The following is a 24,602-nucleotide window of genomic DNA, read 5'->3' on the forward strand; positions in this document are numbered from 1 at the left end:
TGAAAATATACACCCAGTGTGTTTTTTCCTTTAATTTTTTTGTGGGCCCCCCCAAGAGAGTGGGGCCACCTGCACAGCATCCCGATCCAGATCTGGACCCTTGACGGTTTCCTATTGAAATTGCACCTGCCCCCTCCCCACCCAAAAGATGTTGCGTGTGCGTATGTGCGCGCTCCCGCAGTCTTGTGTGAGCGTCGTTGTTTCGCTTTTCACGCCGGTTTGGAGACCCGGAGGAGAAGCGTCCTTCTTCGCTAGAAACCTTTCCGGCGCTAGGACCCAGGGAAGGAGAGCGGGAAAGAGTCGGAGGGCCCAAGTGGGCGGAGCGAGTGGAATCCATGGATGCTGAGCTACGTCTTGCTGAGGGTCGCCGTTTGCTCAGGTAACCCGGGCCAGGTGCGTGGCGGGGGATGCGAGCGAGCTTAAAGGGGTCGCCCAGCGCCCGGTCGGGGCTTCCTCTTCCCCCGGGGTGAACGGCCACGTAGGCGCGGCGGCCTGCGGCTCGGGCGGAGGCGGAAGTGCGAGGCTGCAGCCAGGAGAACGCGGGTAGTGGAGAGTTATAAGCCGATGATATGAAAACAGCAACACGTGAATGCCCGCAACTTTAGCGGCGGGAGCAAGGGGCTCCGCCCTGTCCTCCTCTTGGTCCGTCCGTCCTGGATCCCGTATTCTGGGCGCTCCCTTTTTAAGAAGGAGCTCCGCTGCAGAAAGTAAACGAGGCGTATCGTGGTGGCAGGAAGCGAATTCCTAAGCCTTTACTGGTACATCCGCCTGAAAGTTATTAAATCATTCAGATGTGGGAAGTGCTCATATTTTACGTTGGCTTCAGCCTTTTGGAATTGCATAGGGAAACACCTTTCCGGTTTCCCAGGGTTTAATTTTTTTTAGTTGTGACTCTCTTTTTTTAGTGATTTTGTGCAGTGCTGAGTGGACTGGCTCTACTAATTTTGTATGACTGGCATCTTAGAAGGTTATTCCAGAAAATGGGAGATCTCCTGACAAAAATATGTAACTTGTCCCCTAGGTCTGAGGTTTGTAATGACAATTCTTTAAAAAGGGGCCTGAGAAATTGCAGACTGGTTAGCATAACTTCAGGTAAACTGTTAGAAAGCACTTTTGCAGTTAGCAAGCATATAGAAGTCACAAGTCTTGCTGAAGCAGTGTGCCTCCTGCAAAGATAAGTCCTGCCTCATTAATCGTATGGAGTAAGTTGAGAGTGTAGGCGAGTGGATAGAGGTGATCCAGTAGACCCGGCCTTTATCAACCTGGAGCCCTCCAGATGTTTTGGACTGCTGGATGGGAGTTGTAGTCCAAAACATCTGGAGGGCTCCAGATTGCCCTTGTATTATTCTCTGTGGTTTTCCCATAACTGGCCACTGTGGGGAAACAGGATGTTAGACCAGAGGAGCCCTGTCCTGATGCTGCAAGGCCCTTTTGTGTTGATAGCACTGGGTTTTTGAGTGGTTGCCCTTCTTTAATTTTGCTTACAGCCCAGCAGAGCTGCTGTCTGCTCGCACACGTGATCACAAGGTCCCTCAGCGCTCACATGGCCAGAAGGATTTCCTCCCCGATGGATCGCAAGAGCAAGAGGAGAGGCTGCGGCAGTGCCGGGAAGAACACTGGCAGCTTTTGGAGGAAGAGCGTGTGGAGCGGTTGTACGTAGTGTAATACCACAATAATATAGAATAATAACAAGCAACAATTAAAACTGTCATTTAAAAAAAAGTATTCAGACATCAAGGAGAGATTAAACCACATTGTGCTTGCATGTGTTTAAGTCTAAAAACCACAAGAGAATGGGCTACAGTACAAACCCGTCTAGGGAGGTTGTTTCAGAGCCAGGGTTACTGCAACGGAAAATGTTCTGTCCCATGTCCCAGGCAATAAGTTTAAGGATATGGAACAAGGCATTGGATTATGAGCTTTGTATGGGTGTGCAGGTCCAAGAAGGCAGAGACAGTCTGACAGATTGCCTGGTCTCAAACCGTTTAGGCTGCTGGCCTGACCTAGAGGGTAAAGAAGCTTCAAACATCATTTGCCAGGCCACTATAGGGAAGTATATTGCTGCCTCTGTGACTGATGAGCACTGCCAGCCCTATTCTGCATATTGAGAGACGGAAGCATGTATACAGTGAAATAACTGAATGTGTTAAAAATGTAGATTCACAGTGCCTGCTTTCTTTGCAAGGCAATTTGAAGCTGGATAGAGAAGCAGTTTTTACATAAGGATATGTACATAAGTTGCCCCCTGATCTTTTTTCAAAAGGTTGTGCTTCCAGCTAAGACTAAAATGGTTTCTTAACCCCTTTTCAGTTAAGGTAACAGGATATAATTTTATTTAAACTTCTTTTGTAGGGGAAGTCTGGTGGCAGCTGAGTGGAAGCCCCAGGAAGGTATTGTCGAACTGAAAACCCCTGCTGTAAGTCGCACTGTTCATCTTTATGCTGTTGTTTCTCGCTCTTTATTTTTTAATTATGTAGTGTCCCTACAGAGCCTGGCTTCAAATAAAAAAAACCCACCACACAGAGTGGAGTTTGGATTGGGGTCTAGGCTTTGCCTGGTATAGCTTTTCCTATAGCACAGCTCAGTGTGGAAGCTGCTTTTGCAGTGTTCAGCTTGGGAGCAGCCATGGCAGAGGGCTGGATTGGTTTTGGAACCTGCTACTCTCCCTGGAGAGCAGCTTCTCTGATGGGGCTGGCCAGTGCAGCGCTTAGACGATGTGGCATTCTAAGCCAGGCATAGGCAAACTTGGCCCTCCAGATGTTTTAGGACTACAACTCCCATGATCCCTAGCTAACAGGACCAGTGGTCAGGGATGATGGGAATTGTAGTCCCAAAACATCTGGAGGGCTGAGTTTGCCTATGCCTGTAAGCAAAAGATAAGGCAGGAAGGCCGCCACTGTAATTGAAGCATGGGACATGGATAGGTAGCCTGAGTAAGTAATCTAGAGCTGCATAGCTACAAGAATGTCGTGCAGAGATCTAGATGGGGAAGCTATGGGTATCCTTAAATAGAGATGTGGAAGGTAGATTGTGCCCCACTGTAATCTTCTCAAACAGTAGCTTTCACAAAAGGTAGAAGGTGACACATCCTCAAGCCTCACCTGCAATTCATGCCACAGGGCAACAGATCAGGTTCTCCTCTTATGTATAGCCAAAAGCCTGATGGAGAGGATATGACTACATCACAAAGTACAGAAGAGAGTCTGTAATATTTTCCTTAAAGGATCCAGCCTCTCTGGGCATGCCTTACCTTGCAGAAAACCATTTTGAAGGCTTGTGTATCTGTCTAGAGCTAATCCTAACAACTGACATTTTCTTTCCTTGCCAGGGGAAATTCTGGCATACTATGGGTTTTGCAGAGCACGGAAAGCAATGCTTGCATCCAGAAGAAGCCCTGTATCTCCTGGAATGTGTAAGTAGACCGGGCTTGCAGGCTTAAGAAATTTTGATTCCATGTTTTTATCAAGTGCCGAGTGGGATTTTGCACAGGCAACTGCCTTCCCCTCCTCATTTGTTCTGCAGCACCTCGCAGAAAGGTCTCAAGCTCCATGAAGCCACCTGTCGCAGAATAAATGATGATCGTTTGCAAATATGCACATTTATCTGTGGAGCACAGAAGTAGGATGGGGACAGAGGGGGAAGGAGAGTGCAGAATGTGCACAGGGATAATCGTGCACTGCTAAGAAGAATTGATGTAACAAACCATGCCTTGTATTATTGCCGTATTCCACCCTAGCTGAAGTAAGGAGAGGATGATACTGTGTGCTTAGAAAATAGCTGGCATTGCCCCTTTGTGTTTTTATGGTGCTCAAACCTAGACAGCATCTTAAAAAGTAGAGACATCACCTTGCAAACAAAGGTCCGTATAGTAAAAGCTATGGTTTTCCCGGTAGTGATGTATGGAAGTGAGAGCTGGACCATAAAGAAGGCTGATCGCCGAAGAATTGATGCTTTTGAATTATGGTGCTGGAGGAGACTCTTGAGAGTCCCACGGACTGCAAGAAGAACAAACCTATCCATTCTTAAGGAAATCAGCCCTGAGTGCTCACGGGAAGGACAGATTGTGAAGCTGAGGCTCCAATACTTTGGCCACCTCATGAGAAGAGAAGACCCTGATGTTGGGAAAGATGGAGGGCACAAGGGGAAGGGGACGCCAGAGGACGAGATGGTTGGACAGTGTTCTCGAGGCTACCAGCATGAGTTTGACCAAACTGCGGGAGGCAGTGGAAGACAGAAGTGCCTGGCGTGCTCTGGTCCATGGGGTCACGAAGAGTCGGACTCGACTAAACGACTAAACAACAACAAGAGAAGGGGTCAATATACCCTTGCTACAGTTTGCTCCATTGTTTTCTGCTGCTTCCATTGCTTGGTTGCCTCTTCTTGTCACAGACTGAGAGCAGACTCTGTTACACTAGTGTCACCTTCCCCAGTTGGACTCCCAACTCTCATCACTCCTAGCCAGCGTGGTCAGTGGTCAGGGATGAAGGGGGTTGTCATCCCAACAACATCTGAATACCTAAGGTTGGGAAAAGCTGCCCTTGTTCTTTGTAAAGGGTAGGCAGTGTGTACCTGTTCTTATGGATCTGTAAGCACCTGGGTGCATGTGTTGGGATTGGACCAGGTCCCCAAAACCTTCTTGCAATAGATGTTAAGGATCCTATTCAGCTCAAGTTGGACACACCCTCTGTTCTCCACCTTAATACATGCTGCTGCCCTAAATCCCCAAGAGGGAAGGTTAAAGAAAAAGCAATGTACTTTTGAGTTAAAATGGGCTGGCTGGCTCCTGAGACCACAGAATATGGTCCCCACAGAGTTTTTATGCAGGCTTTAATTCCTAAATGTTATGCTCCTTTATTCTAGGGATCTATTCAGCTGTTCTACAGAGGCCTGCCTATGTCAGTTCAGGAAGCCTATGAGAATCTGCTATCCCAGAAGACAGTGAGCCTGATGAAGTACCAGGTATGCCTCAGGATTTGGGTTTGGCTGCAGGTATTCAGTCTCGTGGAAAAGTCAACAAAGCCCAAGCTCACACGTACGGCACTGAATTGGAATGAATGAAAATGGCGAGAGTTCTGCAGCAAACACAGAACCACATTTGGAGACGTATCAATCTGTGTTGGCGAAGTATTTAGTTTCTGAGTGATGGAAGGAGTTTCTCTCATTCCCTGGGGACTGGGAGTTGCATGGAGGTTCAAAGCAAAGAGCCCTGTGCCAATTTAGTTACCACAATATAGTTAGCAGATGCATTTACTCTGGCAGCGAAGGATGTGTGTCAGTATACTACCAGTGTTTTGGGCTTTCTGTTAAGTAACATAGGAGGCTTAAAATATTTTTCACGCTTCAATATTGTATGAAAGCATAAACAATAATCTGCTGTGGTATCTGATAGCTCTATAGCCCTTTTATTTTTTTAATTACTTTTTATAAAAGTTTGTGTGTGTGTGTGAGAGAGTGAGTGTGTATACGCCTCCTCTTTTTCTTTCTTTTCCATAATGGGAAGTTAAGATCTGTGAGTCTGGCGGTATATGTTGGCATAAGGGCTCTTCAGCTGGTTTGTGGCATTCTCCACAAGGGTGAATGGTGCCTGTGATTATGTTTGGAAGAGAAGTGCAAGCCTCTCTGGCATCTTACCAGGCGTTGCAGCACAGGCTGTGAGCTTCTCTCCTTGTAAATAATCATAAGTGCTTTGGGGTGGCAAAGCATTAACATGCAAAGCAAAATGAGTCACGATCACTCTGCAAATATTGTTTTTGTTTTGTAATGTGTTTTGGAGAAGCTTATATGATAAATGTGCCTTTGGCGACATGGATCTGATACAGATTTTTATTGTTACTATTTTATTTCCTAAAATTTATACACCGCTTGATTGTAAAAACAACAACACCTCAAAGCAGTTAACAAAAAGATAAGGCGATAAAATCAAGCAAAATTACAACCCAACTTCAAAACATACTAAAGTTAAAATACTAAAACCGATTAAAATTACCTCAAGTTTCTAAGCATCTGGGTAGGCTTGTCTAAACAAGAATGTTTTTAGCAGGTGCAGAAAGGGGTGAAGGTGCCTGCTTGGTCTCAATAGGTAGGGAGTTTCAAACTGTTGGTGCTGCCACACACACACACACACACACACCCTACCCCTACACACCTCTGCTGGAGAGGCAATAGCAGCAGCTGAGCAGAATGGCTTTCCGTCATGGGTAATGTTGATTCAAGTTTTGTTGTATGATCCTGAAAGGACACAAAAGTCAGACTTCATTTTCATCCCTGTTTTAAGGTATTCAGCCACTTGAAAAGACTGGGTTACATCGTTCTGAGATTCCGTCCCAGGTAATTGTTTGATGGTGGTCTTTCCCCCTCCCTTAGAACACCCTTCTCAAGGTTTTCCTTTAGGCACCCCCTTAGCATTGCATGTTGGTTCCTTCTGTCTGTCTCCCTTTTGACACCCCAACCTCCCAAGGTTAGTGCATACCTTCCCATCCTTTGGGTCAGTCATGAGACCTGTATATGGATTTTGCTTCCCACTTCTTCCTTCGATTTCAAATGAGTCTGTGGATTAATCAGCTGAAGAGCTGATAACCAAGAGGAAGGGCGGTTTCCTATCATCATTTCTGCGTTGCTAAAAAGGGTTTTGCAGCTAAGAGTGAATGGCAGGTCTTGGTTTCTCTTCTCTGATTCCCCCTTTTTATATAATAATTTTTATTAAATTTTCTATTTTACAAACTTCAAAATATCCAATGACTTCCTCCTTCTCCTTCCATAGTTCATTTTACATATCTTGCATCCCTGCATATTTTACAATAACCATTCAAATCAATTTCCCACTATTACATCCATCAATAATTATTAACACTGTTGAATTTATCTTAATGTTGCCAGCGTTTTCAGCTGTACATGGCTATTTTCCATATACTCAATAAACATTTCCCAATCTTCTTTAAATGTATGTTCTCCTTGCTCTCTTATTCTGTATGTTAAATCTTCAAGCTGTGCATATTCTGTCAACTTGAGTTGCCAATCCTCTTTAGCCGGGACCTCGCTCACTTTCCATTTTGGGGCTAACAAAACACGGGCTGCTGCTGTTGCGTACATGGATAACCTTTTCTGACACCTGGGGATTTCAGTCTGGGTTATCCCCAGCAGAACGGACTCTGGTTTTCTGGGGGAAAGTAATTTTAAACATTTATTTTTTTTCGGTTCATCATAGATCATTTCCTAATCCTCTTTTACCTTTTTACATGTCCACCACATAATAATTTATTATTTATTATTTATACCCCGCCCATCTGGCTGGGCTTCTCCAGCCACTATGGGCGGCTTACAACAAACCACTCCAACAAAATATTAAAATACAGTAATACATCAAACATTAAAAGCTTCCCTGAACAGGGCTGCCTTCAGATGTCTTCTAAAAGTTTGGTAGTTGTTGTTCTCTTTGACATCTGACGCGAGGGCATTCCACAGGGTGGGTGCCACTACCGAGAAGGCCCTCTGCCTGGTTCCCTGTAACTTGGCTTCTCTCAGTGAAGGAACCGCCAGAAGGCCCTCGGTGCTGGACCTCTGTCCGGGTAGAACGATGTGAAAGAATGTTCCCTCCACCTCTTTACACTTCCAGCACTTATCTGCTTCTGTCTTGTAAATCTTAGCCAACCTACTCAGAGTTTAATACCATCTTCTGATTCCCCTTTTAACTCCACAGCACTGTTCCAACGCCATATGAGAGGCAGCTGAATCTGGATAGCCACTGCCAGGGCACAGAGAGAAGCCGCAGCAAGAGGCGGAGGAGCTCCAGCCCTCGGTAAAACCATACAGATGCTGGGAGTGGTGCCCTTGACTGGCTAGCCCTAGGTGGGCATGTTACTGCATACTGTGAAATGTATCAGTTCTGTTTCTGTCCCGTCCCCCCGGCAATTTTCATGTTTGCCACTTGCCACAATGTAGGGGTGGTCAATTTGGTGCCCTGCAGAGGTTGCTGGACTCCAGCTCCTATCATCACTAATCATTGGCTATGCTGGCTGTGGCAGATTGGGAGCTTGGTATCCCAACATCACCTGGAAGCCCGCAGGTTTTGCACCCATTCCCAAAGGGTAGGTAAAGGTAAAGGGACCCCTGACCATTAGGTCCAGTTGTGGCCGACTCTGGGGTTGCAGCACTCATCTCACTTTATTGGCCGAGGGAGCCGGCGTACAGCTTCTGGGTCATGTGGCCAGCATGACTAAGCCGCTTCTGGCGAACCAGAGCAGCACACAGAAACACTGTTCACCTTCCTGCTGGAGTGGTACCTATTTATCTACTTGCACTTTGGCGTGCTTTCGAACTGCTAGGCTGGAAGGAACAGGGACCGAGCAACAGGAGCTCACCCCGTTGCGGGGATTCGAACCGCCGACCTTCTGATCGGCAAGCCCTAGGCTCTGTGGTTTAACCCACAGCGCCACCCATGTCAGTGTAAAGAGTCAAGAACTCAATAAGAGCAGTCATTGTGTTAAATAACAGGTGGGGCCTAATTGATTCCTTCGAATACTGTGACCTTGCTAGTTTGTGATGGTAAAGGAGCATGCCCATGTTTTATTTGTCTGGGGCCTTCATTATACATCTTTAGGTGCCAGGCGAAAACATTATAAGGGAAGATAGTAATTAGTCCTCCAGCACACCAGGTCTGAAACTACAATGTTTATGAAGGGTTACACAAGTGAAATGGATTTTATATTTATAAGATGTAACAGAGGCCCTGTTTGTAAGGGGGGTAAAGGTCAGCTGCAAGAATGGACTAATGACCAGTGAAGGATGATGACTGGACATTAAACGAGATGATGTGGCTACGGGAGGAAATGGATTGACTTATGTTTGCAACAGGAGTTGGAAACCTGATTTTAAGAAATTGTATTAAATTTAAATAATTTGGTTTGATTTGTAATAATTTGGAAATAATTTTTAAAAAATAATTAAAGAAAAAGAAAACATTCCTCTTCAACCAGGCCTTTGGCTGATTAATATTCTATGGCCTTTTAAATATGTTTGTGGGAGGGGCATTTTTGTTTTGTTTTTGTTTTAGCTGTTAATTTTGTGCTTCTATCCTTTTTTTTATCTTGTGAACCACCCTGAGACCTTCAGGTGTAGGGTGGTATATAAATAATAATAATAATAGTAATAGTAATAGTAATATCATCACCACCAGGTTCAATTCCTGGCATCTCTGGTTTATTATTATTATTCATTTATTTCCCTTTGGTTAGGTTGTCACAAGACAAGAAACCCAAAGCATCAGAGAAGTCTCAGGAGTGCAGAGAGTCGCCCCAAAAGACCAGGAGGTATCACGAGAGTTCCAAGCACGCAACATCTGATGATTCATCCAAGGAAAGCACGAAGGCTTCAGATCCTAAAACTGCAGTTGTGGAGCCAACCCCATCTTGTAGCATCCCAAGAGACGCTCCAGCTCGTGCTCAAGATGACAAGAAGAGGTCCAGCAAGACCTTTCGTGGGGACCGCAGCGACGTCGCTCCTTCCCACTGGGATTACACCACTATTGCTTTCCCTAACATGGGTGCCGATTGCCCGCAGACCCTCCTGGCAGAGCCTGATAAGAGGCTCCTTCCGGAGAACGTAACGGCCCGGGAGGTTGATGCAACCCGTTGGCGCAGGAAGCTCAACCAGAAGCACGAGAGGCTGACCCGCAAGGAGCGGGAGCAGCTGAAGTGGGAGAGCAGGTACAAAAGCAGCGTCAACGAGGATAGAGAAGTCCGGCTTTGCTCCACTTGGCAAGAGTATAAGGCGCTTCTGAAAGAGAGGAGGCGGTGGGAGGAACGGAACCGCCCTGCACACCTCTGGGAGCAGGCGGTCACCCCGCTTGTGAAGCCAGACCAAGAACTGTCAACAGGTATTGTTGAAAAGAGGCTTTGTTCACTTTTGCGGTAGGGTGACGGGCTAGAATTCAGGTTTCCCCAGAGGCTCCTGAAGGGCAGTTCTTACATCAGTCCTCTGGACGGAGCAACTCCTTCAGAGGGATGACATTCCCAAACAGGCCTAGGACCAGGCCAAGAAATTCTCCATTGCATGCACCTTTCAAGCTGATGCCTCCAGGGATGTGATGCTATTGGTGGAAGAACCATTGGGGCAGAGTGCCTACTAGCTTGGTAACCCAGTTCATTATTTCCCCCTTTATATTGCCTTCACCACATCTTTTTCTGTGCCTTCCCCTACTGCCCAGCTACTTATTTCTTTTTTAAAAAAATATTTTAATAATCATAAATTAATAAGAATAAAAATGTGCACCCCACCACCGAGACTATTCCATTGTAACTATCCAACCTCCCAAAATTTTAACACCTCTTGTGATGGTTTGATCCCTTTCCATTTTAACAGTACAAATTCTACAAACACCTTCCATATCTCCTCAAAATCATTTCTCCTGCATATTCCCCATCTTACCTTAATGGCACATGTTAATTTATCATTCATAGCTATATCCCACACCTTTTTTTTTTTTTAACCATTCTTCCATTTTATATTCTGCCTGTCCCTTCCACTTCCTATCTGTAATAATTTGTGCAGCTGTCAATAAATTTGTGAGCAAGTCCTTCATAGCCTGTGAACCTTTCACCCCATCGTAAATTGCTAATAATGCTACCTCCGGACTTTCGGTCAGCTTTAACTCAGTGATTTCTGTTATCTCCTTAATCACCCTTTGCTCCCCCAAAAAAGTACATATTTATACCCCCACCACGTCTGAACATAATTCCCGGTTTCCTGGCATCCCCTCCTGCCCAGCTACTTCAATTAGAAAACCTTCTTGTACTTTGAGAAAATCAGTACATGCTCACCCACCCTCTTTCTATTTACCAAATCTGCATTTTATTGCTGCATAGACTTCATTCTCTTTGCATGCAACTATTCTCATTCACAGATCCTCTGGGCAGAAGGAGAGGAAGGTGCATATAGCTTTGTTGGAGTGGAGGGTGCGGTGGTCAGAATGATGAAAATGTCTAATCAGGGCAGATAAGATCTTTGAAGAACGCATGCCCCTAATCCAGACCTCTCTTGTGTTCTCCCCACTAGCGAGTGTGCTCCAACAGATCAGTGTGTTCCAGCCCTCGCATATCCTGGATGAGGCATCTCTGTAAGTATCAAAACTAGAAAGCTGGCCAAATGCTTTTTAATCTCTCTTCAGTGGTTCTAGGTGTTAGCAGCTATTCTATACTTTGTATACTGACTTTAAAATATTCTACTCCTGATTTTAAGTTGAAACATAGCTCAGTTGGTTAGACTCGCAGGGGTCAGCAAACTTTTTCAGCAGAGGGCCAGTCCACTGTCCCTCAGACCTTGTGGGGGGCCAGACTATATTTTTTGGGGGGGGGATGAACGAATGCCTATGCCCCACAAATAACCCAGAGGTGCATGTTTAGGGAAGTTTTTAATATTTAATGCTGTATTGTTTTTAACACTCGATTGGGAGCCGCCCAGAGTGGCTGGGGAAACTCAGCCAGATGGGCGGGCTATAAATAATAAATTATTATTATTATTATTATTATTATTTAAATAAAAGCACACTTTCTACTCATGTAAAAACACCAGGCAGGCCCCACAAATAACCCAGAGATGCATTTTTAATAAAAGGACACATTCTACTCATGTAAAAACATGCTGATTCTCGGACCATTCGCAGGCTGGATTTAGAAGACAATTGGGCCGGATCCGGCCCCCGGACCTTTGTTTGCCTACCCATGGGTTAGAGCATGGCACCAATAACGCCAAGGTTGCAGGTTTGATCCCTGTATGGGACAGCTGCCCATTCCTGCATTGCAGGGGGTTGAATGAGATGCTCCTCAGGGTCCCTTCCAACTCTCCAGTTGTGTGATTCTGTGGCAGCTCATGAACTTCGAATGCTGTTTTAAATTATGTGCCAGACACGTGCTTACCAAAGGACTAACATCCAAACCAACTAATCATCATGGGCAAAGCGCAGTGTGTACCTGAATGTCCCTGCTTCTTCCAGTCATAGAAGTGGGAGGATATCAGTTGCAAGTTCAGTTCAGATTTATCTGCTTGCCATTCATCCTTGTCAGTAGAGAACATCCTTTGAGAGACGCTCTCGTTCATGAGTCTCAGGCGGTGGCAGTGCTTGGAATACTGAAATCCAGAGCCTGTGGTTCCATATCTGATAGGGAAGCTTTGTAATTCTGGGTTGTGTAAAGACTGCATAAATCAAGTTAAAGACTTGTTTGCTGTTAATTGGGAGCGTGCAAATGAAATCTGCTATGTGTGGTGGTTGGGGAGGTGGATTTCAGAGCCCAGAGGAAACACTGCTGTCTGTTTAAAAGCTAATGTCTAACCTACCTAGCTGTGGAATTAATCTGGATGTCTGTTAAAGCAGGTATGGCCAAACTTGGCCCTCCAGCTGTTTTGGGACTACAGTTCCCATCATCCCTGACCACTGGTCCTTTTAGCTAGGGATGATGGGAGTTGTAGTCCCAAAACAGCTGCAGACCAGACTGGAAGACCAGAGTGTGTCTTTGCTATCCTTCTGAGTTCCCTGGCCTCATTATGTTGCCCACTCTCAACCCCCTCTCCCAGCCAACTCTTTTAACACCTCAAGAAGTTATGGGTCCCCTTCCCTTAATTCCACTCTAGATCCTGCCAAAATATGCTGTAGCTAAAGATGTGCTTTCCTGTTTTTCCCTCCTCTGGTACTTCTCTGTGGGTACAGGAGACCTTTCAAGCTTTGTACTGATAACTAACCTCCTCAACAGACTGCAAAACGATACCAGGGATATGAAGATTGATTTTGATGTGTACCAAGCAGATGTGGCTTCCAGCTTCAAGAAGAATGACCCTGGGAAGCCTTACGCCCGGATGTGTGTTCGGAGGTACTAGGCACTCATCAGTTTATTGATCAGCAAAGCTACATATTCTAATCTGCTAAAGAATTTAGCTTACAGTTTTGTTATGGAGGGAGCCTAAGCCTGCCTTCAAAAAAGTGGGAGTTAGCTCTAATGGGTTGCATTAACAATCAATTTTTAGAGTACTGTAGTTGAATGGTTTGAAGTCCTTAAAAGCAATGTACATGCTGAGAAAGTGGAACTCTTCCGCAGTCAGTCACCAAGGATGCCTGCCTTTAGAGAGGAGATCGTTCCAGCTGGGCAGCTTCCTGCTGCTGTCCAGGTGTGGGTGTAAGTATAAGAGAGTCTTCCACCAACCCAAGAGACACACAAGGACTGTCTTGTTAGTAGTGCTCTTTGATTTGGAGCAGGAACCTGGTTGTGGAGACCATGTGAGGACTCTGAATCCCAGCTGCTGAATTCCCTAGCCCCTTCTATACTTTCTGGTTCTGTGGCCGATATTTTAGCCCAGAGGTTTTCAATCTCTTTGAGTCCACGGCTCCCTTGACCAACTACATTCTTTCTGTGGCACCCCTGTGGGGCTCAGGAGCCCAGTTATATCACCCCTGGCCTGCAGAGCTGGTAGCCCCTCACCGTTTTTCGAACGCTCTCCCTTGTTGGGTGTTCCCTCAGGCTCCTCTCCTCTCTCTTCTCCTTGGGAGTCCTCTGAGCAGCCGCTGCTGCCGCCCCTGGTCTCTGAGCTCCCCCTCTGTCCAAAAGAGAGGTGCCTCCTCACACTGCCCCACAGGGGCCTGGGACTTACCTGTCCATTCCCAACAGCAAGGGCTGGCAGACCAGCTGGCTGGGCTCCCTCACCCACTTGCTTGTTTACTCCGAGGCCGCCTTAGCTCCTGGCAGCCAGCACCCCCTGACCAGCCCCCAGCAGCAGAGCGCATACTTGCACTGCCATCAAGGGTGTCTTACCCATAGAGGCTAGTGGCGCGGGGCGCCAAGTTCTGGAGGGTACCAGGGAAGAGGCAGAGGCGGGATGTGGCGCCTCCCAACATCAGCTCGCCGCCTCCGCCATGCCACGCCAAAGTAGTGCTATGCCTGGAGCCTCCATCTGCCATGGCCACCATGGCACGAAGCAGCCAGCTGAGCCAGGAGGCGCCGTGTCCAGCCTCTGCCTCTTCCCCGCTGGAGGAGCCGCCCTCCAGACGCTGCCTGCCTCCTCCATTCCCACCGGCAGCGCCATCCTCCCTAAAAAAACTCTGGGAAACGGGGGGGGGGGTGCCGGAGGGAGCTTTGCACCACGGCACCAGATATGCTTAAGACGGCCCTGACTGCCATGGCACACTGGTTGAAAACCACTGCTTTAGCCAATACTTAGTTGCATGGTTAACAAAATTCTGTCCCTAATCATGAGGGCTTAAAATTCCCTGCCCCCCCCCCACTGAATACAGTACTAGATTCCCAGGAATTTACATATGTCACCAGACAGCTAGATCATGGGAATACCAGTTTCCCAACCTGCTCCAAGTTAGATTATCCAGGATGTCTTTTTTCAGAAAATCATGCATGTTTGCTGTTGAGAAAGATAAGCATCTCTCTCTCTCTCTCTCTCTCTCTCTCTCTCTCTCTCTCTCTCTCTCTCTCTCTTTCTCTCTCTCTCTCTCTCTCTCATAGGTTTGATGAGCCGATCCCATCCCTGAGGGCAGTGAAGCAGCTTGCTTGCCAAAGTGGAGATGTCACAGTGGTCTTTGCACTAGTAGACAATGGAGACATCGCTTTCTACTCTTTCAAGGAATTCAAGCTGCCTGTGGACGTTCATCCCTGATGTTCCTGCTGTCATATCGGGAAACATCTTTGGAACTGGTGTGTGTTTTATACAAAATATTACTCAGGACTATATAGAATTTAATATCTACCTACCTTGTGTCACCAGTAGATGCAATTTTCATGCAGCAAGAGCCTGCCCATTTCATAAAAGCAAAGAGTAGTTCAAACAAAACAAACATTTCTGGACAGAAACGTGCAAATGTATTTTGTTTGGTTTTTGCCTGGACATGGCATAGTGGCTCTGCCAATCTGGAATGATTTGCTAGTTATTTGATGCCAGGGAAGTGTTTCCATGATAAATAATATTGCTCGTACCATCTGGAAGCCTTGGCAAACATAAACTCTAGAAACCAACATTCAGTATCAGTGATTCAACAAGTGACGCAGAGCAAGCCATTACTGCAGGGATAGCCAATGTTGTTGGACTGCAACTCTCATCATCCCTGACCATTGACCTCGCAGGCTCTGGCTGATGGGAATTGTAATCTAACATCCGGAGGACCATATTGTCTTTCCCTGTGTTTATTGCATGATGTTCTTTCTAGTCACAGAACAGCCAGTGAAAACCTGAGAATAGTCTTCTGTGGTTGGGCAGATAGATGATTCTTCAAGTGCTTTCCCCACCCTCTTCAACAGCAATGATCTTCCAGAGGAAAGGAAACTACAGAACACGGAGATCTTGCAGAGAGTCCATGGAAAAAGACACCACCAGTTTGTGTGTGTGTGTGTGTTATTTCCATAAAGTTAGTGAACCTTTAATTATTCAGAGCTGGAGTCATTATTACTGAGCTGCCATACTTCTGCTTTACAGCTTCTCTCCAGGATGCAAATTGATATTCCCTGTTGAGAATTAACTGTCTGTATTACAAAGTTTATTTATAACCCTTGCTGCTATGGAGTTTTTTTCTTCTTCTCCAGATACCAAATTTCTGCCTCTTTTTTGCCTATGAACTTGCTACAGTCGTTGGAGCCAGAAGGCAGTTATCAAAAATAAAGGGCCTGTGTGTTTTTTCCTAAGAAATTTTAGAGGTAGTTTTGTTTATGAAGGTTGGGGTTTTTTTGCCAAGTGTGGAGGCTAAAGCAATAAAATAACAATTAGGTTTACATTAATACAGTGTCTTGTGGTCCTTTTAGGGTGCTTTCATAGAGTGCATTTCTCTTAGGCAAAATATGATTGACAGCAGTTAATGCATTCTGGTCAAATACTTCAGGGCTTTCTTACTTGGCAGTAGTTTGCAGTTTACTACTGCCAGCATTTGCTAACGAGTGGATTCCCAAATGATCTCCCAGAATGCACTGCATTTCTTTTGTGCCCAAGACAGAGAGAAGCAACCGAAAATTGTTGGGCATTTAGCAGCTTTGCCTACCCAGTCATAGTTACCTGAAAGAAGAGACACTAGGTCTATGATCAGAGCTGTCCTAGTGCTTCAGTATAAGGGGAGACAGAGACCATATAAGGGGAGACATGGTGTATGCTATAACAGAAAACCCGTAATCCCAACACATCCCAAATACCATCATGTTCATATGATGTCAACATTATGCAGCAAGCCTTGCCCTCTGTTCTCATAAAGTGTATTTGTTCCACCCAATTTGGATGGCTGGCTGAAAACGAGTTCTTTCTGGAGTAGCTCTTCTGACATGGCTGGTATGTGGCTATTACCCTGTCTGGATTATGCGGGTTGAGCTGTCAGAGGGTGGAACACCCTGATTTCCTATAGAAGACTGGGCTAGAGAGCCTCTAGATATGTTCTGCACATCGTTATTATTATTATTCATTTCATTTCTATACTACTTTATATGTTTAAGAAAAAATTTCAAAGTGGTTTGCAACACACTAAAACCGCAAATAAAACAATCCAGAATACAGCATTACTGAAGAAAGTCAAATGTAAATTATACCTTTGAACATAATGAACAAGCAACTAAAATGTTATTGTAAACATTTCAAAAGAATACATTACAAAGGAAATCAACAATGGTATGTACATTTAATGCAGCAAAGTTAACAAAAAAAATCTTAAAACATTTCAAAAGAAAACATTTCTAAAGGAATTCAATATAAAATGCAGATTTAAAACAGAATAGTTAACAAGAGAATAAAATATTCTCTTAAGAATAGAACATATCTGCTGCTGTTGCTGCCAATCCTGCAAAAGGCGGTTCATGATGTGGAAGCTCAGGGTCGAAGACCTGGGACCGCCCTAAGAGACAGCCAAGATCAGGCATAGGCAAACTCGGCCCTCCAGATGTTTTGGGACTACAACTCCCATCATCCCTGACCACTGGTCCTGTTAGCTAGGGATGATGGGAGTTGTAGTCCCAAAATATCTGGAGGGCCGAGTTTGCCTATGCCTGGCCAAAATGGTCTCTGGCTTCTTTGGCAGCCTCATCTTTTGTATCTGGAGTCAATTCCAGGGCCTTTGCCTCCCAGGCCAGGTGGAGAAAGGCCTGCAAGGCAGGAAGCAGGTCTTCCAGGACTCCCACACACAAAATGCTTTACAGCCCAGACCTAACCTTGTTCATTTAGAAGTATGCCTCAGTGAATTCATGGGAGATTTTTCTGGCTTGAGTTTCTGAGGGACCAAAGAATTTCCTGATCTGGTACCAAACCACTACAGAGGGAGAACTTGTGGAAAGAAATGAGAACTTTTGACTATGATGCTGTGTTGCAGTTCACAATTATCAAAGGTGGCTTTCTGAAATCTGCAGACCATAATGGGGAAACTAGTCAATCCCTTCCCTGGGCTCCAGGATAGTACATCACAAAATCACAGCAGTTTTGTTTCCATTAGGTAACTGATGGATAATAGCACTCCAGCTACCTCTAATGGTCTACTTCTCCACACATGCGCAAAGTTGTCGAACCATGTCCCAAACTTATGTTTTTTTCATGCCAGCAGAGAGTTTTATACAAAATTGTTGGGAGACAATAAGCACTACATTTCTGCCACTCATCCAGTCCATTTTCATTATTTTATCCCTGTCTGAGAGCCACCCATTATACTTGGCTGATCAGGGAATGATTTCCCGACAGTACAGTACGAAAATACAAAACCATCTACCTTAAAATATGCCAGAAGGACTGCCATTTTTTGCAGCCAGTCCAGCAGGAGCCACTAACATCATTGTGTCTTACCAACCCAAATGCTAATCTCCCTTGTTTTGGTGACAGAATGACATTTGCCTGCCTTCAGGGATATATGGACCAAAATTCTGATGAAACCAGGAAAAGAATAGAGAAAAAAATAAGTAGCAATTCTGGAGCTTCCAGTTACTTGCTGCTTAATAATGTGTTGTTATCTGAACCGTGTCACAAAAAGGTGTGTGTGGCAAGGTGACTCAGTTTCAGCCTTCCTTGTAGCCAGGCTTCACAGTACCAGAGTTGTTTGCTGGAGGGGGAAAACCAAGATGAAAGCTACAGAAAATCCCCTGAGGCTGAATTCACAATCTTTGTCATTCAGCTGAAACTAAATCTGTTCACTTGTTGTTGTTTTCTTTTTCTGCTGTTTAGCCCTAGTTTTGCTGATGCACAGAACAGCCTCCAGCCTCTGATCTGTGGCATCGTAACTCAATCATAAGCCAGTTGGCTTGGGCAATACAGAACAATGAACAAAAGTAATTTGATTGCTGCAGCGTGGCTTTTGGGTTTCTTGTTTGTTTGTGTTAATGGTGAATAATATTTGAAAGTTGAGTGTTTTATTGTGGGCTGAAAGACTATCAACTACAAATAAAAAAGATCACTTTCACAACTGCTAGATCAGTAATTTTGCTTTAGATCACGCCTTCCTTTTCCAAAACTTGCAACCTTGTGATTTACTTTTGGGGCAGTTAGGCAATTTTAGTCTCTGGACTTAATGCTCTTACGCAGCCCATCTTTTGATTAGGGATGGCCAATATTGCATCTGTAGGTGCACATATGCCCACAGTGGCCTTCTTGCAGGGGTCTTCTTCCCTTTCACCCATTCAAATTAGCCTTGAAAGAAGCATTTTATTGTAGCCAATAGAACAGGTTGCAGTGTGTGCTTGGTTAGTGCGGGGGGAGGGGAGGTCCATGACACTTTACTCAGGTTGAATGTGACTCAGAGACCCCAAAAGGCTGGTGACTATTGCTTTAGATGTAAGGTAGCACTGGTACTCTCTGGAAGGGGGTTTCTGAGGGGGCATGTGTTTTAATTTACTTCAAAATGTGGCAAGATAACCCCTGTTTGTGTATGTGGGGACTCTCCTGCTTATTTTGTTGAATGGGGCCTTAAACCTCAGCCCCCAAATCCTGCCCTAACAGTACTACTACCATGTTTAGCCTTGCAAATATGCATTTATGTGTGCTCATTTAAAAAGCAAGTAACATGTTCAGGCTCTATCAGCAGCCTGTATACAACTGTGGCACATGTGTCATTTGAATCAGTGCAGTTTGTTATTTCTGCTCCAACCAGGCTTACTGAGAGAAGCTGTGTATCTGAAGAAGTGTGCATGCACACGAAAGCTCATACCAAGAACTAACTTAGTTGGTCTTTAAGGTGCTACTAGAAGGAATATTTTTTATTTTGACTATGGCAGACCAACACGGCTACCTATCTGTAACTGAGAGAAGCATATATTGAAATAATTGTCATGTCAGTGCTTCCCCTTCCGAGACAATAGCAAGAAACTGGTCAGATCCTCTTAAAGGACTCCCTTCCAAGCATAATTGTGAACACAGTACCTTTAATCTACAGCATGATATTCTCTGACGCAAGTTTAATATACTACTGTTCAATATGATTGCTCTTAACGTAAACAAGCAGAAGATGTGGCTTGTTTTTATCGCTTGATCAGATCCTGCCTGCTGCTCTCACCACCACAGCAAGCAGTATAAACTCAACTACCATCAGAAATATTATAAACAGCCTTGTGGCAGCTTAAAGACTACTCGGAGATGATATTGTGGCGTCAATTGCGGCACAGATTGCTGTTCTTGCTGCAACAGAGTTAACAGGGCAACACCTTTAGAAGTTATCACAAGTATCGTGTGTGGAAAAGAGAGATAAGAGGAAACAAAAGACATTTGGCCATGATCAAGAGTCAGAACTGTCATGAATATTAGTAAGAACAAGACCTCTAATTAACGGTGGTAATCTTTATTATACAGCTTGGGGAGGGATCTCCCTAAAGGAAGAGGCAACGACTAGGCTGAGAATTTTAATTCGAAATCCAAGTTACCAGTGGTATCCCGTCCAACAACAGTAGTACGGTCCTGTTCTAATTACTGTGTGCACTGAGCGGCTGTTTTACTTTTTTTGCGACCGGTATCTCTTTCCTGATTGGAATACGAATCCATCCGCTCTTGTCTCTCCCTCACCTGCTCCAGAGCAACACACAAGAAAACGCAGTCAAGATTGGAGGAAATGCAATCTGGAAAAGCGCCACGTTCGAGTTTTTGTTCTTCGCAGGAGCTCCTACTTGCTCTGAATCAAGGGAGCAGCCTTAATTACGATTTAGCACCAGGAAAGCAGCACCCAGAATCCTATCTTTGCTCATGCCCTTTGTACCCCTGCTTACACACCGTCTCTCCTCCACCGGAAAAAAGCAAGATAGGTGCGCCCAGAACTCGGCGGATATGGGGCGTGATCACGGCGTCTTAAGAAGCCAAGATAGTCATACTGGAATTAGCCTACTTTGATCTCGATCCCCCCTCCTCTCTCGCGCCGATTGCTATTGGCCGGATGCAAAGTGAAAAGAATGCAGGCAGAGGTTTGCTGATTCCCGATTGGCTAGGCGGGTAGCGGTGAGCGCGATGAATTATTCACGAGCGGCAGAGTTGGGGGGGGGGAGAGAAAGGGATGCACCACGCCCCCTTTGTGATTTGCATATCCGGCGGGCACGCCCCCCCCCTGCTGGAGGTATCCAGGAAGGAGAGGTGGCGGCGGCGCCGGCGCAAGGAGGAGCTGGGGCGCGTCGGGGGACATTGCACGGTAAGGCTCAGCCTGGCTTCTCTGCACGCGGCCCTCCCCCCCCCCCCGGTGAGCTGGGGGCCTGGGCGGGGGGACGGGGCCGAGGCGGCAAAGAAAGCGGGGCGGGGACGCCAGGTAAAGGGGGGGGGTGCTTTCCGGGGTGGGGGAGAGGGAGAAGCTCCCTTGGACTGGCGTTGGGTGGAGTTGAGGCTTGGACTCCATGCTGGAAGGTGAGCAAATAGGAGACTGCTCTGAGCTTTGTCATGGATCCTAGAAAGAAAGGGCAAGGCTGGTCGGGGAGTGCCTTGCAGGGCGGGCGTCGGAGGGATTCTTTGGTATGATGGTTAGGGGGCGTGAAAGCTGGTCGGGGGTGTTGCATTGGGTTGGTGGAAGGGTGCCCTCGATGGGCTGAGAAAACGTGTAGGGGGGCATCACTTTGGGCGCGCTTGGCCTTGAGAATTATGGGGGGTCTTTTTCTGGTGTCTGCCAGAAGTGTGGGGAGGAGGGTCTTTGTGGGTAGTAGATGAAGTTTGGACTTTACCTTGGCCCAGTTAGTTGTGGATTGTTTTTTTTTGGGGGGGGGGGTTGCCAGCATTGAGATCTGGCCCTGGGGAGGCAGGTAACTGGTTTTTGTTTTTCGTTTTGAATTTTCGCCGGTGAAGCAAGCAGTAAGTTGTTAGGACTCCTGTTGTTCTTCCGATGCCCCTGGTCAGCATTGCCTTGCTATGTCGGTTGTTGGCTGGAGGTATTTCAGAAAGGTTTGCTTTTGTTCAAGTACTTGATACTTTTTTGGCAGGCTGTGCTGTTTGCACAGGTGCTCTGGGACTACAGTATGGCAGGCTGGCAAACCTCTGTGAGGGGGCTTGATTTCCCCTCTGACTATTGTTGATTCCAGGTGGCTTTTTATTTCTTTGGTAGCAGGTCAAGACGAATCTTGCTCGTCATTTCCTTTTCTTTGAAGGTCAATATGTCGCTGTTGACTGAAATTTAGTATAATAAGCTCTAGGAGGTATAGGCCGGTAATTGGCATCTTGGTGCCTGTTAGTTGTCTGAACCACTCCATTAGCCTATATAGGGTCAGTACTCAGTGGGAAAATGTGTCCCTCTGATGTGTTGGACTCTGACATATCAGCCCCAAGCATAATCAGTGGTTAGGGAGGATGTGAGTTGTAGTCCAACAGGGTTTGATGGACCACATGCTCTCTATCCCTGGCATAGGCCAAAGGTTGGCTCTGGGATTTCACTGAGGAAATCCAAGATGGCAGATCCTCTCTTACAGAGCAATGTGGTATGTGTGCTTTGGGGCATTTGGCGTTAGCCTTGGGCAAGTATGATAATATCAGCCCGCATTGATGGGCTAACCCTTCATTGTGTTAGATAACTGTTTGTGGTACTGAAATTACCACATGAACTGAGCCAAATTTTCCCTTTGTTCCCCAAACACTGCTGACATCTGAGGTAATGAATGCCCCTACAGATAAGCTTGAGGCAAACTGAAATCTCCATGCAGTCTTTAGCAATATGAGTGGACACCACACCCTAACTAGTAAAGGTATTTGTCAAGTATCACAACTGAGAATAGCCTTGTTGTGTTCTCCAAAGGCCAGGCACATAAGTAACAGATCAGTTTAGGCTTCTATAGCTGAGAAACTCCCTTCCTGCCCTATTCCCCCTCCCAGTTTAATTTGGACTCCATGTGTAACTTCTAAGACAAGCTGGTCTCTTCAAACAATGAAGGCTTGCTAGTTGTTCAACCTGAAATAGTAACTGCTTTGGAGGCTGGGAAAACTTACCGGGTCTCATTAAATCTGAGTTCTTTCAGTGGAAATTGGAGCCCTTTGAAATAATTTCATTGTTAAATAAATCTCTTTGAGGTTGCCTTATTAATGGTCTTTCAACAGGTTTTCATTCCAAGCTCAGACAATGGTGTATTATTGCTGAAGTGAAACATGTCATCTTTTTCTTGGAGGTGGGTCAGGTGACCCTGTAGGTGTTCATGCCTATTGTATTGGAAAGACTGGAACCTGAAACTGGAACCTGGGGGTGGTTCCTTGAGGTTACTTGTCTGCTGTTCATGGTTGAAATTTGTGTTAATATTCAGAGTCTAGAGTCACCTATACAGCATAATGTTTCATGAGGAGCAGCAAGTTTGAGCTGTTAAAGTGGTTTACATTTTCAAGGTCTGTGTAGGAAGCAAGGGTGTACTATGTATTGTTGAAGCTTCTGTTAAAATATATTTTGCCACAGGTGTGCTCAAGCTGCAGCTGGTCAAGCAGCTGCTGCCTAATATTACATTTAATATGTGGGTTTCATCTTAAATGAGAACTTGTAGTCCAGAGTGTGCACAATTTTAATAATGTTTATTCTGCTCCTATGTGATCTTCTGTGTGGTTTATTGTTGAGGTCTGTTCCTGCTTTGCTGCGGCATCAGGTGTTCCCAGACCATCCCTGGTTCCCTTGAGCGTACGCAATTACAATAATGGGATTGCTTTCTGAGTAAACATGTTTAGGGTCTGTGTAGTAGGGTATACTTCCAGATGGAAAAATCAGCAATTATTGCACTTGACAAACCTGTAGGATGAATGACAACTAGTATTGGTATACAACCAAATGTAAACAGAGAGCCGCTTTTTACAATCTTTCAGCAGAGTTGGGGAACTTCACTTGTAACTTCCGTCATCCTGACCATTGACCATGCTGACTGGGGCTGATGGTAGGTTGAGAAACATCTGGAAGGCTGCATCCCTGACTTACAGGCATTAATATATGGTATAATAGCAATGGAAACTAGTTGCCATTGCTTCATCAGAGGCGTGTGAGCAGCTTTCGGTCACAGAAGACTCCATGTACTATCACACTTAAAAATATCTCTGACTCTTCCCTATGCAAATACTTCTCACAGGAATTAACACCGAAGCTGCCTCACTGGAGCATATAGTATATTTTAAAATTGTCATTCTGAAGCTTATGGTTAACGAGTTTGTCCCAAACGGACAATCTTTTTCCAAGTAAGTTGGGTGATTAAAAGGAAAGATAGCCCTACCTTCTTTTGCAAGATTATGGGAACATTTTTGTGTGATATGTGGTATTTTCTATCTCTAATATGAATCAACTATCATGGAATGTCATTGCCATGTACAGCATCAAATAAAGTGGAAAATACTGGCTATTACATCACTCAAAAGATTAATTAAGTGATCTTAAGAATGTTCACTGCCACTGTTGCCTTTTTCATTTATATTCTCTGCAGTAACTTAAGTGTGGTATAACTTCCATAGTTTAAATGTGGTATTGTGGAATTATCTACAGTGTGATTTTTACTGCTGTCTTGTATAGCTCAACTATGAATTGAGAAGTTAGCTTCTGGCAATAAAATGACTTGGTGGTGCATGTATAGTAATAAATTTAGTAAGCAACACAATGCTTTTATTGCTGTTGTTTTTTTGGGCTAATCTTGCTTCTGTATGGAATGCAGATGTGCTTCAGTGGTATGCCCTGCTGCAGAGATGGGAAATCTGTAGCCCTCTAGATGTTAATGGAATACAACTCTTATCATTATGACCATGCTGGTTGAGACTGATGGGAGCTGAAGTACATCATCTGGTCATCTTGCTCTGAGGGTTGTAAATAAGATGGCTTGTGTGAACTCCAAATGCTGCTGTTCGCTTGCACAACAGACTTCTTCTTGTGCAATGGAATGTCCCTTTCCTCTGCTGTCGCCTGCAGGCCTCTCCCACACCCACAAAATCTGCTTCAGAGTGTCAAGGGTCCCTCTGGATCAGTTTTTGGAAGCATGCAGAGAGAAGAAAGGGGAAGCTCTATTGTGGGAGTGGAATGCTGTTCATGCAGCGCTGGATATTCTGGATCAGGCATAGGCCAACTCGGCCCTCCAGATGTTTTGGGACTACAACTCCCATCATCCCTAGCTAACAGGACCAGTGGTCAGGGATGGTGGGAGTTGTAGTCCCAAAACATCTGGAGGGCTGAGTTTGCCTATGCCTGTTCTGGATCCTGTCCTATG

At 45.4% G+C, this 24,602-nt stretch overlaps 3 protein-coding genes across 7 annotated transcripts in view; all 3 read left to right on the forward strand.

The window, feature by feature from the left end:
• LOC308470549 (melanin-concentrating hormone receptor 1-like) overlaps nt 1–24,602 on the forward strand; it is a 146,776-nt gene that overhangs the window by 63,019 nt on the left and 59,155 nt on the right. The window lies entirely within an intron of this gene.
• On the forward strand, nt 306–15,758 carry TSEN54 (tRNA splicing endonuclease subunit 54). 3 transcript variants are annotated; one of them, XM_080993854.1, is made up of 12 exons: nt 306–379; nt 1,488–1,652; nt 2,353–2,416; nt 3,329–3,412; nt 4,861–4,959; nt 6,275–6,327; nt 7,697–7,795; nt 9,231–9,871; nt 11,050–11,110; nt 12,741–12,857; nt 14,496–14,684; nt 15,194–15,758. In XM_080993854.1, exons 1-11 carry the CDS (start codon nt 336–338, stop codon nt 14,644–14,646), a joined length of 1,578 nt encoding a protein of 525 aa, XP_080849980.1. In that variant the 5' UTR covers nt 306–335; the 3' UTR covers nt 14,647–14,684; nt 15,194–15,758. The 3 variants fall into 3 exon arrangements, with proteins under 3 accessions (XP_080849980.1, XP_080849979.1, XP_080849981.1); XM_080993853.1 differs by having other exon boundaries at nt 14,496–15,758; XM_080993855.1 differs by lacking the exons at nt 14,496–14,684; nt 15,194–15,758 and having other exon boundaries at nt 12,698–12,837.
• Nucleotides 20,461–24,602, forward strand: part of LLGL2 (LLGL scribble cell polarity complex component 2) — a 68,146-nt gene continuing 64,004 nt past the window's right edge. For 2 of the 3 annotated variants that reach the window (XM_080993633.1, XM_080993634.1), the window contains exon 1: nt 20,461–20,602. Coding sequence is in view for 1 of the 3 variants with exons in the window: in XM_080993635.1 (XP_080849761.1) it covers nt 20,802–20,811 (10 nt within the window). In the remaining 2 variants the exon portion in view is untranslated. Of the gene's footprint in view, nt 20,603–20,769; nt 20,812–24,602 lie in introns of those variants that run through there. The other variant, XM_080993635.1, reaches the window with a different exon arrangement.

This window comes from Podarcis pityusensis, assembly GCF_964106645.2.
Source record: "Podarcis pityusensis genome assembly, chromosome: 2".
NCBI classification, from domain to species: domain Eukaryota; kingdom Metazoa; phylum Chordata; class Lepidosauria; order Squamata; family Lacertidae; genus Podarcis; species Podarcis pityusensis.